Below are 12,955 nucleotides of genomic sequence, written 5' to 3'. Positions count from 1 at the left end.
TGTAGACTGGTGCAACCACTGTGGAAATCAGTATGGAGATACCTCAAAGAACTAGGACTGGAAGTCCCATTTGACCCAGCTATTCCACTGCTGGGAATCTTCCCAAAGAATTAAAACAATCATACCACAGTGATATATGTGGACCCATGTTCATATCAGCCCAATTTGTAATAGCTAAAACTTGGAAGCAACCCAAATACCCATCAACTGGAGACTGGATAAAGAAAATGTATTTTTCAAAAATAAAATGGAGTACTACTCAGCCATCAAAAATGAGAAAATAGAGACATTTATTGCTAAATGGATGCACATTGAGGTGATACTCTCAAGTGAAATAAATAGGACACACATGTGTAAATACTGAATAGTTTCTCTAGTATGAGAAACTGAAAGTGTAAATAAGGCCTAAAAGGTATAATAGATAATGTGAAATAGGAAGAAAAGGGGCAAAGGGGAAGGGGAAGTGGCAGGGGTAGGGGAAAGGAAAGAAGGGAATGGAATTAATATGAGAAAATGAAAAAATGGAAACAAAGTCTTTGTAGATAAGGAAGGGATGGAGAGGTTGAAGGGAGGGCAGGGGAAGGGGGAAAAATAACAACCAAGATAGATTATGTAAAGGTGCAGATTTCCAATGATGAATATCATTATATTGTATACCTAAAATGTACCAATGATTAAAGTGAGTAATTGATAATGCAAAATAGGAAGAAAAGGTCCAAAGGAGTAGGAGAAGTGGGAGGGGCAGGGGAAAGGAAAGAAGGGAAAGGAAAAATGATGAGAAATGCGAAAACATGGAAACAAAGCCTTTATAAATAGGGGAGGGTGGAGGGGGTGAAGGGAGGGCTAGGAATGGGGAAAAAATAAGAACCAAGATGCATCTTGTAATGGTACAAGCACCCAATGAGAAATGTAAATGTATTGTACACCTAAAATGTACCAATAAAAGAATTTAAAGAAAAAAAAAATAAAAAAGCACAGACAGAGGCTCAGGTATGACTTATGCCCAGAAATGACCTTATGCCTTCATTCCAGGCTGATCCCCAGGCTCAAGGAGCCTGCGAGAGTCTTCCAAACTGGGAGAGGTGGGTGTTTATACAATGCCCAGCTTTCAACAAAGATATAAAGACCAAGAAACAAGAAGGTACAGCTCACCTAACAACCATCCATCAATCACCAGAAACCATTTCTGAAGAACTAAATGCGTCAGATGTACTGGACAAAGACCTTAAAACATCTGTTTTAGGTACACTCAAAGAGCTAACAGGAAAGACAAAGGGCTTAATGGAAATCAGGAACATGACCCAGTAACAACATGGGAATGTCAACAAAGAGGCAGAAAGTTTTTATACACACAAAAACTGGAACAAGCTGAGAACGGTGGCACGTACCTATAATCCCAGCACTCAGTGGCTGAGGCAAGAGGATCGCCACAAGTTCAAAGCCAGCATAAAATACATACAGAGATCTTATCTCAAAGAAACAACCCCCCTCAAGAAATTTCTATAATAGCAGACTCAAATAAGCAGAAAAAAGAATCAGTAAATATGATTAATGTCACCTGAAATTATTGAGTCTAAGGAGAATAAAGGAACATCAGAAAGAGAGATTCTTTGAGGAATTAATGGCTGAAAATGTTCCAAATTTAAGGAAAGACATGAGAGTACAAATCCAAGAAGTTCAATGAATCCCTGACGAGTCAGCGCCTCCAGAGTTCTTAGTTCATATTTTACAGGAGACTAAAATAAGAGTATTCCAGATAGGGAGCCCCGATCTCATTCACTTCCTGAAATCAGGGGTACAAAAGGGGCTTCCAAGCTCAAGAAAGGAAGTAGAGAAACGTTACCACTAAAGGCAGCCTGTGGCTGTTCCTTGTAGGAATCTGTCTACTTAGAGAGATGGGGATGGAGAAGACCCTGTGACCAGACACTGAGCGGGTGAGACAGGGAGACTTTCTGCAAGCCAGTCACCCAGATTCCGATCTCTCAGTCTTACAGCCCTGAGGTCCCATGTTGTAGTGTGCAGTCCCTCGGTCCCCACTGTCCCATGCCCTGTCCTGTGGTCCTGCTATGCCCCAGTCAGTTCTCCTGGATGGTCACTTTCACAAGCTCCAAGTCTCTTCACCCTGTGTTCTCAAAGTTCCCTGATGATGGCGGTCTCACAAGAAAGTATTCGCAAGGTCTAGTAGCCCCAAGGCCTCAAGGCTTTGAGATCCTGCAACTCGGAGATCTGGCAAACTCTTTGTATTTGGTCCCAGGACTTGCTGGAGGAAAGATCTGAATTCACCTACAAAGCGTGTGGAGCCACAGGTGACCCAACTCTCACCAATTCAACTTCCAATACTCCTGACTCAGCCTCCCAGAGTGCTGGGATTACAGGCATGGTATACAGCTTCAGTTTCTGATAAGATCAAAATAATAAGCTTCAGAGCCACTTAGGCAGCTGGAGGATGAGCTGAAAAATCACTAAGAGATTAATTTAGACTTCTGTAATTTCTAAGGTATTAATAGATGGATAAGGCTGTAGTCCTGCTCCGAATAAATTCAATTTTTAATTTTATCAAACTGTTTAACCACTATTCCTGCTGTCTAATGGAGGAAAGAATGTTCCCACTACTTTTTAAACATATATGTGCATATATATAAATTTTAACCTACACAATGGCCAGCACACAAAAAAATTCAGAAACCCACAAAGTGTTCAAAGAAACACATGGAATTGGAATCTGATGAGAGAAAAGAAAACAAGGAAGAAAACTTAAAACACAGTGACCTAAATTTTTTTCCAAATTTGATCTAAAACAGCAACCCACAGATTCAGAAAGCTCTGTGAATTACAAGCAGGAAAATTACTACACATGTGCTCATATCACAATTTGTTGCTGAAAACTAAAAATAAAGTGGAAAATTATAAAAGAAGCCAGAGAGAAAAGACATAAGAGAACAAAGGAGACCAGAGAGAAGAATGACAGTTCTTTCTGATCAGAAATGAGGAAGGAAAGGAAAAACCAAAACAACACTTTTTAAAGTGCTAAAATAGAAGGTATGTGCAGGTCTGAATTCAGGTAGGTTTACAGATAGAGATGTTCCTCCTTTTGGGCATCCCATTCCCAGTGAACTCTCTAACAGAAGAAGCCTATACAGCATAGGAGCAGGTAGAGGTTTTGTGAGACAGGAGCAACTCACTGCAGAACTGGAATAAGCTCACTGAAAGACTTTGTTACATGGTCTAATTTGAGATGCATGACTGAGAGCATTTAATGATGGTAACCAGTCCAATTTCATGGTTTTCAGTGCCCCAGCATTAAGACCTTGTCCAGAAGTTACGATGGACAGAGAGAGTAAATGGATTTGTAGGTATTTGGAATGCAGTGCACTGAGATGGAATCTAAGGTGCACTGGAGGGAAATGAAGATAGGAAAAGGACTGCATACAGAGCACAGTGGGCTCATGGGATGGGAGTCAAATGGGGTCAAAAGACCCCTTTGCTGGGGTCAAAGTGCACCAGGAGTGTTTGAGCCAATGAGCTGAAAGGGACAGGATACCTGGGGTCCCAGTTCAGTGCATTTTAACAGGGGACATTTTGATGGTGACAAAGTACAATGTGAAATTCTAGGTGTTTGGGGCTGAGGTGGATAGAATAGTGGTTGTGTAGCAATGGCTGAGTGCAGAATTTTGCCCATGAAGTTCCTATGTAGCATAGTCGATACCTTTGGTCTTAACTTTGCATTCGCATATTGTTCCTGTTAATTCCACCCCTTCCTAGCCCAGCACCCTCCAACATAGCTGTCAGTGGAGAAGGAACTGAGAAGCGGACCGTGTGAGTCAGGAATCCATGTGAAAGGAACAGACAGGACCTGCAGCTGGTGGCCCTCCCAGCCATACTCTGAAAATAGACCTCTAATCACCTTCATTTTTCTTTCCCCTGAAAATCTAGTATGCAATTTGCTCTCAGTGCTGGGGATCACCGAGCTACATTCTCAGCTCCCATCAAGAATATTTATACCAGGGCCGGGGATTTAGCTCAGTGGTTTCGCCACCTGCTGCGCAGGCCAAGGACCGAGTTCGATCCCCAGTACAAAAAAAAAAAAAAGAATATTTATACTATAGTTTGTTAGTTTAAACTTTTAGGATTTTGGAAACTCAGGGCCAGATGCAGAGCATCCTTCAAGTATTTGGTGATTAAAAACAACAGTAGACCCCAAACAGGCAGACAGAACACAAGCGCGAATTACACTGTGAAGTAGTTTTACATTTTTTAAAAACACTCTGTTGATTTTTTGGCATACGGCTGAACATCTATACATTCTATGCTCCAAGCATGGCCAAACCCAATTTCGTGAACTATATTTACAGCCCCATGTCCAGTGGGAAACTAAAGGCCTCCACAGGCCTTCTCCAGGTCCTCTGGCTCCCCGAGTGGGCATGGCTCACTGGGCAGCTGGAGGTAAAGGGAGAGTGATGTCACACTCCCGCCCTGTTTGGTCGGCCATGCTACCACACCTGGGGTCAGAAAGTCGGCCTCGCGCATGCGCGGTGCTCGGCTAAAGTTGCCCACGCACGTATTCCGACCCCACAGAAATGAACTTTTTCTCTTCTCTCTTGGGGAATCATTCTCAGATTTCTCTGATTGGCTTCTCTGTTTGGAGCAGATCTTTAGGTCACTGGTTTTGAAATTATTGGAGTTTTTGAGGGGTTTTTTTTCTCCTCCAAGATCAAAATACAAAACCAGACACTATTTTCTAAACAAGTAGCAAAGTTAAGTTTAACAAGGTTACAAGACCAAATGATCTCACAGATATAATAACCAATTTTGAAAGGCAAATTGAGTTTTCTTCCTAATTCTACAACTGACATACATTTGGAGTGGTTTTTTCTAAAATAAGAATACCTGTTTTCTATCTAATTCATGACATTTATTATAAATTATATTAATTAAATAATTCATAACCAGTATGACATAACAATTCTTAGGAAAAAGCAAATAATTTAACTTTTGCTTTTTTCTTAAATCTTAAAAAAAAACCCACCTCATCAATGGAAAGAAAGTGTATCAAAGAAATTCCATGCTATCCAAGGACATTCACAAAAAGAAGCAATATTAAAAATGATATTTTGAGAAATTAATTCTTATAAATGTTGGCACAAGGTAAAAAGTGATTATAAGTGAGGTGAAACAATTATACTATATTCCTTACATGAGTTCCTATTATTTTTCAATATATTATGGTTCACAGAGCACATGATTGGCTTTCTGCACCAGAGGGTTTTGCTTCTTAAGAACAAAGAATTTAATACATGGATTTTTGCCAGAGTTGGTTGCTGCAGTCTTTACATCACAATTTCATAATACTGAACACCTGTTCAACGGGCAGTTTGCTCCAAAAATGTGTTTGATCACTCAGCATGAAAGCAACAGCTTTTCATTTCCACTTACAAATCTCTCACATTTTTACAAAGTAGTTATGAGTCTGCAACCAGACTTGCAGCCCATGAAATGGATAAACAATAGCACAACAGAGGCCAAGCCTTAAGTTCTATTGTTTTAGCAATCATAATTGAAAAAAAAATTCTCAAAAACTTGCCAGACGCCTGATGCAGAAAACATCTTAAATGGTAAATTTAAAAATAAAACTCCATAGGAAAATACACACTAAATCTTTGGTAATTTGAACACTAGTTTCCCCCTTTGTTCTTCTGGGCTTGGGACTAAAGAACAGTGAGTGGCTTTCTGAGGACACTTACTTCCTATCTTAAATATTCTTTCAAGTTTTACAAAGACCCTAAGACCGACTTTACACTTCACACTCTGATTTTCCAATCATTAGGTAATGGCCAAATAATTATTAAGTGGATAAAACATCTTTTTCACTCAGCACATTTTATTCCTAAGTTTTCAGAAAGTATTCTATATACTTTTTTACATTCCCAAAATGAAAAGTTTTAAACTTTCTAATCATGACTGCTGAAAAGGTCAGTATTTTTTATTACCAGAAAAAAAATTTGACACAACATTTGTTTTATGGAACTAATAACAAAACAGTTACAATCCAAACTCAACGCCAACTTATGTTATGAATCATTGTCTCAATTAGCCCATAATTTATTACTGAGGTCTTTTATGTTGCTACTTTGCTGCTTGGCTTGCTCAATGATAACTAGTTCAAAATATTTCCCAATAAGAAAAGATGTAAAACATTGACTAGAGGTGATTTCCACATCTTATTTTCTTAATGGATAGTGCTACAAATATGTTCTAATGTATATGCCGCTAACAACATAAAAAACGAAAAGCCTTTCAAACAGGTGGCGTTTCACCATATCTGCACCACGTGGACACAGGTATCCAGTGCCCCTGGATAGCAGGGTGCCTGACAGACATGGCAGGGGGCTGTGTCCCTTTTTGTGTGCTCCTTCCTGTAGCTCTACTGTCACAGCCTTCCATCCAAAGACCTTATTTATTTCAAAGTGATGCCAAACCCTATGAATTGTAAGTTAGTAAGTCAAAAATTACTTGCCAGAGTATTATATGTGAAAAGATGTGGAAAGCTTGCATGCAAAACCAAAGGCAATCTCTCCTAGAAAGCTGAGTCAGTAACTTGCCTAAAAGGGGAAGGGGTGGGGAGGAGGAGCAAAAAGTGGTCCGAAAGGTCTACCAAGATCTCTTCCAGCTCCATTACTCTGCTGCAAGCTGGATGTCCCAGCATATTCAGAAAACACCCCTTGCCCCTTCTCCCTCCTCAGGATTTATGATCTCTTTGGAAAACAATTTTAAATCACATAAACATAATAAATGATGTACAAAGAACTAACTGAAAATGCAAAACTGAATATAATCAAGTGGGAAGTCTCAGATGGCGATAAAAGACCTATGATTTAGATCCTAAGATTTCAAAACACACATAAGCTCCATGTGTATTCACATTTCCATGTACTTTGCCCATACCATCTCAGCTAATCCAAAAGTTAGATGCTCCCAAAATGCACCACTAGTTTATGTCCCACCAGAAAAAACCTCCCATTAACTGGTGACACAATGTCGACACATGCCTGGGGAGCTATGCCCGCATTTCTACCAGTGAGTCGCTTCATTTCTTCTGTGTGAGAAATCATTCCAGAAATTCTCCAATGAAACTTTTGTTTCATTAACCATCACTGTTTTTTAACACTCGAAAATTAATTGCATAAATAAGTTATGATATGGCCATACAGTAAAATACTACACCACCAAAGAAAATTAGAATGTGATATGAGAGACATGTCTAAATAATCGGAGAGCTATTCATTGTTAGGGAAGAACCATTAGCTCTTAGTTTGCGGTGATCTCCTCCAAGTGCCAAACATAGGTAATTTTTTTCCCGGCACTTTACTAAAATGTACGTAATTAACATGGAACCATTCTTGAGGTTTTCATTTCTTTTTAGCAGTTGCCTTACAACTCACCACTGTCTGCCTGCCTTAGATTTGGGACCAAAACAATACCCAGGAGCCAAAGCCATACAGTCACAACCTAAGCTCTCCACGGCCCCGCTCAAGGGGCGTGGTCACCTATGTGAACAGGATGCTGTCATCAGCATAGAGAGTTTCATTTAGCCAGAGCTTCTTCAACCATGATTTGACTGGGGTCTGTATCAACAATGAGATTCTATCTATTGTAAATATCATAGACGTGCAATCTTTCCTCCTCCTTTTCTGAGCCCACGAGTTCCTTGGTACTCTGTCCGTGAAGTGTCCTCCTGCCCCGGGAGAATGAGTTTGGTTGCGGAAAGATGTAACTGTGAGCACCAACATAATATTCGGCTTCTGACTCTGCAGAAGGGGATTTCTCAAAAAGCTCAGGGCCTTGCAAATCAGACTAGTTTCTCGAGGAAAGATTATGCTTCCATCTCTCCCATTTCAGGTCTAGACTTGACAGACTAGAACAATGGTCTTCCAAGGTTTTGCTCACATATCACAAGACATTTTTGAAAAGCTATGTATCCTCCTCATCCATTGTAGATCAACACCTAAACATGTTTTCATCGTAAATTTAGTCACACAGAAGATGTCATTTCTGATTATATATATATATACTCATCAAAATTCTGACTCTGTATATTTAGTTAATTCAATATATAGAAATGTCTTCCATTTTACCCAATCAGAAAAGCCAGTCCTTACTGTTGAAGTAATTAGCCAAGTTAGTGATCTGCTAACAAGTCTACTTCAAATTTTTAAATTCATGGAAGGATATTAAATCATATCCCTTTGATAAATTTCTCACTTCTGAATTTCAAATCAGAGTAAGTGGACAGATTGGTTCGTTGCCTGGATAAATAAGGAGGCGCTCCTTTCAGTATCTCTTCCCTGCCTCCTTCCCCTCCTCCTCCCTTCCTTCCCGCCTCCTTACACCCCTGTGTCCAGTCCTCCTTTAGCTATGCGCACTCATGCCTCTCCCATATTAACCATTCCTGAAACCTGAGCTATCATCTAGACTTCACAGCACCTGTAATCCCAGCTACTGGGGAGGCTGAGGCAGGAGGCTCGGAAGCCTAGTCAACATATCGAGACCTAATCTCAAATAAAACAAAGGAAAAAACACACAAAAAAACCAACAAACACTAAGCTTACACAAAGCTCTATTAATTTTCTTAATTTCCTTCTCTCAATTCATCTCTCACCCTGGTGCCACTTGGTTTTAAACTCTCAGGTCTCGATAGAAATGGCCATGCCCAATTAGACTATATAATCTTCATGCAGCATTTCATCTCTTCTTTTCAGTTTTCACATGTATTTGTCCTCTCAGAGTCAAGGATTCTGTGAATGTACCCTCTCCCTTCCTGACTTGGCTTCTTTCTGGCCTTCTTACAATTGCTCTCTCCTGGGGGCTCCACACTCCCATCTTACTCCTGGACTTCTGGCTGTCATAATTGATCTCCTCTCACTGCACTCTCTGTCCCTTTCAACTGTCCTCAAGACCTCCACCTCTACCTGCTTGTGACACCAATGTGTACAGTACCAGACCAGAACTCTTTCCTGACACCCAGTTTCATATATTCCAGTTACTGGACATGTCCACCTGGATGGAAGCAAATTCACAATTTTTTCTCAAAAATCACATACCTGTGTTTGGTAAAAGCTGTAATGTGTTCCTAGTTGTCGAAGTTAAATAACAACAAATCAAAAAATCTTTCTTGACTTCTTCACAGCCAACATCTAATCGCTCACCAATTTCTGATTCTACTTCTCAATTATTTCTTACATTGACTCCTCTCTCCATGCCACCACCACTATATTATAGAAATTTTTAACTTTTTTGCATCTCAGCTATTGTAATAGCTTAATTACCTACCCATACATGTTCCACTTCTCCACATTATTCATGTCACTTCCAGGTTAAAGACTCTCCAAATGCTCGTCCTGCTTGAACAGCAAGTGCATACAGGAGAGTGCACTTGGTGAGAGAAGTGGATGAGAGATCTACTCTCCACAAGTCTGTCTCTCCATCAAGACAGGTAAGAAGGCTGAGGTTGAGAAGAATTCCAGGACTCTAGGTTGCTGGGGGTGGGAAGCATACAGAGAAATGGTTCAAGAGGAGCTCTCTATGGAGGATGGATCGAGTTTGGGCTTTGGGGTCAAGGGCAAAAAGAGAGGCAGGCTGGGTCATGGCTAAGGTTTGATCAGCCCAGGAGACCAGATATTCAGGGTAGAAAGCCCACACAGGAATAACGAATAGGAAAATGGTGCAAGGCAGGTCCACGTCCAGAAGTTCAAGTCCAGGAGAAGAGCAGACACAATTCACATAAAATAACAGCATCAGGAGAAATACACTATCTAAATGAAATGGTACGTCACCAATGATACCACTAAATTCCATACCTAAATTTGTATTTTCAATGATCACTGAGAATTAACTACAGTCATACCTTGGTACTTGACTGCTTGGAAACTCCATGAATTTGGTACTTGACACATTTTGAAGTGAAAATTTTGTCCTGCTACAGGTCTTTTGTTTGGTACTAGACCTTGCTGGTGGTGACTGCTTGTGACTTGCTCCCTTCTTAGCCAAAGCAATTTGTTTGGTGCTCAACCTTTCTGGTACCCTCACATCTCCTGGAACCAAGTAACGGCGAATACCAAGGTACCACTGTAGTTTCTATAACATTTATTTTTTCTAGGAAAAGGAAAGACCTTGGTACACTTTTACCTATTGATTACTTCCTACTACCTAACAGGTTTTGTGAATCATCTGGTAGCTTGGAGCCAGACTATTATTAGTGTAACAACGCTGTTTTTATTTTATTTTTTTATGCTACTACTTTTGGAGGAATTCTTTCTTAATAATTTAATCAAGCATATTATCAATATAAATTCATATTTAATTGAAATTCTAATTGTGTATTCACTTGTCTCTTACAACTCACATTGTTTGCTTTCTTAGAATATTTTTTCTGGAAAATACCCTAAAGTTAAAAAAAATTCAGAAAAAGTTCATAGGAAATAATCTCAGCATTTCTTTTAAAAAGACGTCTTTATTCTGTTCTAACTCTATGGTCATATTTGAATGCAAATTTTGTAAGATATAGTATTCTAGGATAAAAAAGTATTTTCTTCTAAAGGAAGAAAAGGCTTTTTATTCCATTTGTTTTCAGAACTTATTGTGCATGATATTAAGTCTACTGCTAGTGTAATTCTCCCTTTTTTGTAACTTTTTGCTTTCCTTTAATCTCTGAAAACATCAAGTTTAAATTTGTGTATCAGTATAGGCGTTTTTGTTTGCTTGTTTTCCTGCTTGCCATTAAGTGAATCTTTCTAATCTGAAGATTAGCAGCGATCCAGCTTAAGAAAATTTGCCCTAAAAAAGTTACGACTTTTTCTTCCCCTCAATTACTCTTTCTTTTAATGTGATTTTATGTCCTGTCTTCTTTTCACTTTTGCTTTACATTCTTATTTATCAGACTTTACCTTTGAGGTAATTATTTAGCCACACCAATAATATTCATCCCTCTTACTAAATTTATGGTTCTGCCAAATAATTTTTTATTTCAAGACTTTTCTTACTGAGTATTTTTTTCATAACAGCCTATTTAAATATAGGATCTCTCTGAGAATATTAATTTCTAAAATTTCATAGCATATTCTTTTCCTCACAGTATCTTTTTTTCCCTCTGAAGTTAGTTCTGCTTATTAATCTTGGTTTCTCTCTTTAATACCATTAGTATTTCTCCAGTATTTGCTCATCTTGGTTGTTCATATTTATGAATGAAGGGCTGGGCTGATAGGTGAAGGAACCAATGAGGATTATGCTTTAAAGATGTGTATCTACCTATGCCCAATTGGCTTTTGTTTCTTGCTCTCTAAATAATATGGTTTAAGTTTTACATTTAAAACGTTCTTTGAAGCTCAATAGGAATCATATTATCTATCTACTCCTGCAACTTGTTTTTATTTTGCTTAATGTTTATGAGATTTATCAATATTAATGACTACACGGCTTGAATAAATTCATTTTTTGCTACTGCACTGCATGATATGGTACGAATAGAGTACTATTTTATTCCTTTTTGTCCGTTTTCCTGTGGCTGGACATTTGAGACTTTTTAATTCTTTAACCTTGGCAGTAAATGGCTGAACTTGTAGTAGGTCTCCTCCGCTCCCACCATACCTGACAGCTCACTTTTTACAAAAGATTAAATTTAGGGCAATGGAATTTCTTATAGAAATAAAATCCTTCAGATGAAAACATTCAACGGAAAGAAGTATCAGCAACAAGGGTCTTCAAGGAAAATTTCTGGTCAAAAAATATTAAGATAAGAAAACAGGCTGGCTGAAAATGAGGCCTTTAAAGAAAATAGTAAGATTTAAAGAGAAGAGCCAAAATAGACATCAGAAACTTCTAACCTAGTCGTTGCTGACAGAGAGGAAAGCCAGTCAGTGAAGTTAGGGGCCTGCAAGGTGAGGCCAACCTCAGTGATCGCTCCGAGGCTGTCCCTACCCTGCAAGCAGCCCAGCCCCTGCAGTCCTGCCCTCTCTGGAAACAGCAGGCAAGTGCAGAAGATTTCCTTATCACACAAGGCAATTTTGCTTCATCCTGACTTACGGGGTACTTGCGTCCACTGCACTATCCAAGGAGGACTTGGTAAGCACTGTCGTCTTAGAATACTTTTGTTTGGCATTTTTAAATGGACCAGAAAAAGGCACTGCTCAACACTCTTTGCATACTCACTGTTCAGCATTCTTTCCCACCAGGTCAGTCTGGCCAACAGTAAGTGAGAGCAACTAGTGACCCATGGTGACATCATTCAACATGGTAGCTGAGATTCTAAATCAAGATGCTTTGCAGCCTGCTCCTCCTACCTTTGCATTTTGGATGCAGGGACAGAGGGCCCACGCTGCGCTGGCCTTCACATCAGGGTGAGGATTTTTCAGCAGGGACCACAACAAGCGAACTCCATCTAAGCGATCAATTATTCTATGGTGAAACCAGAAACAGTGGTATAATCTGTAATTAGTAAGTGAAAATGAAAACTTAACCCACCTAGTCACACAACAGTAATTGTTGTTTTCTCTTTTGTAAAATATCAACAACAGCAAGATTATAACACGCTGTTGAATTGTCCGCCCTCTGATTTCAGTTTTAAATTCATGACATGGAAAGCAAGCTACATGATAATTACAATTCACATAAACTTAAAATCAAGCCACATAATTTTTTAATTACACAGACTGTTGCCTAAATGCAAAAAAGTACTGGTTTCTTTCATATACTAATATCTAAATACTTTCCAAAACAAATATTTATGCCTCAAAGCTGTGCGGTTACCTTTTTTATTTGGTCTACGTTTAATTGACTAACCTCACTGTATGACATATTTCAAACTCCTTCAGTCCTAATCTAGCATTAGGAATTAAAATCTTTACCCCACAGTGCATCCTTTGTTGGGCACGAAGAACACCTAACCTGTTTTCCATGTGCTCGC

At 39.2% G+C, this 12,955-nt stretch overlaps 1 protein-coding gene across 7 annotated transcripts in view; it reads right to left on the bottom strand.

Moving 5' to 3' along the window:
* Positions 1–12,955, bottom strand: part of Odad2 (outer dynein arm docking complex subunit 2) — a 174,592-nt gene that overhangs the window by 66,732 nt on the left and 94,905 nt on the right. For all 7 annotated transcript variants that reach the window (XM_087206972.1, XM_087206970.1, XM_087206971.1 and 4 more), the window contains one exon: positions 12,333–12,447. In XM_087206972.1, the coding sequence (XP_087063098.1) occupies positions 12,333–12,447 (115 nt within the window). The remainder of the gene's footprint in view (positions 1–12,332; positions 12,448–12,955) is intronic.

This window comes from Heterocephalus glaber, unplaced genomic scaffold (genome assembly GCF_053883595.1).
Source record: "Heterocephalus glaber isolate CG9 unplaced genomic scaffold, H.glaber_assembly_v1.0 deba00000738, whole genome shotgun sequence".
NCBI lineage: Eukaryota > Metazoa > Chordata > Mammalia > Rodentia > Bathyergidae > Heterocephalus > Heterocephalus glaber.
This window is presented reverse-complemented; position numbering and strand designations above follow the sequence as displayed.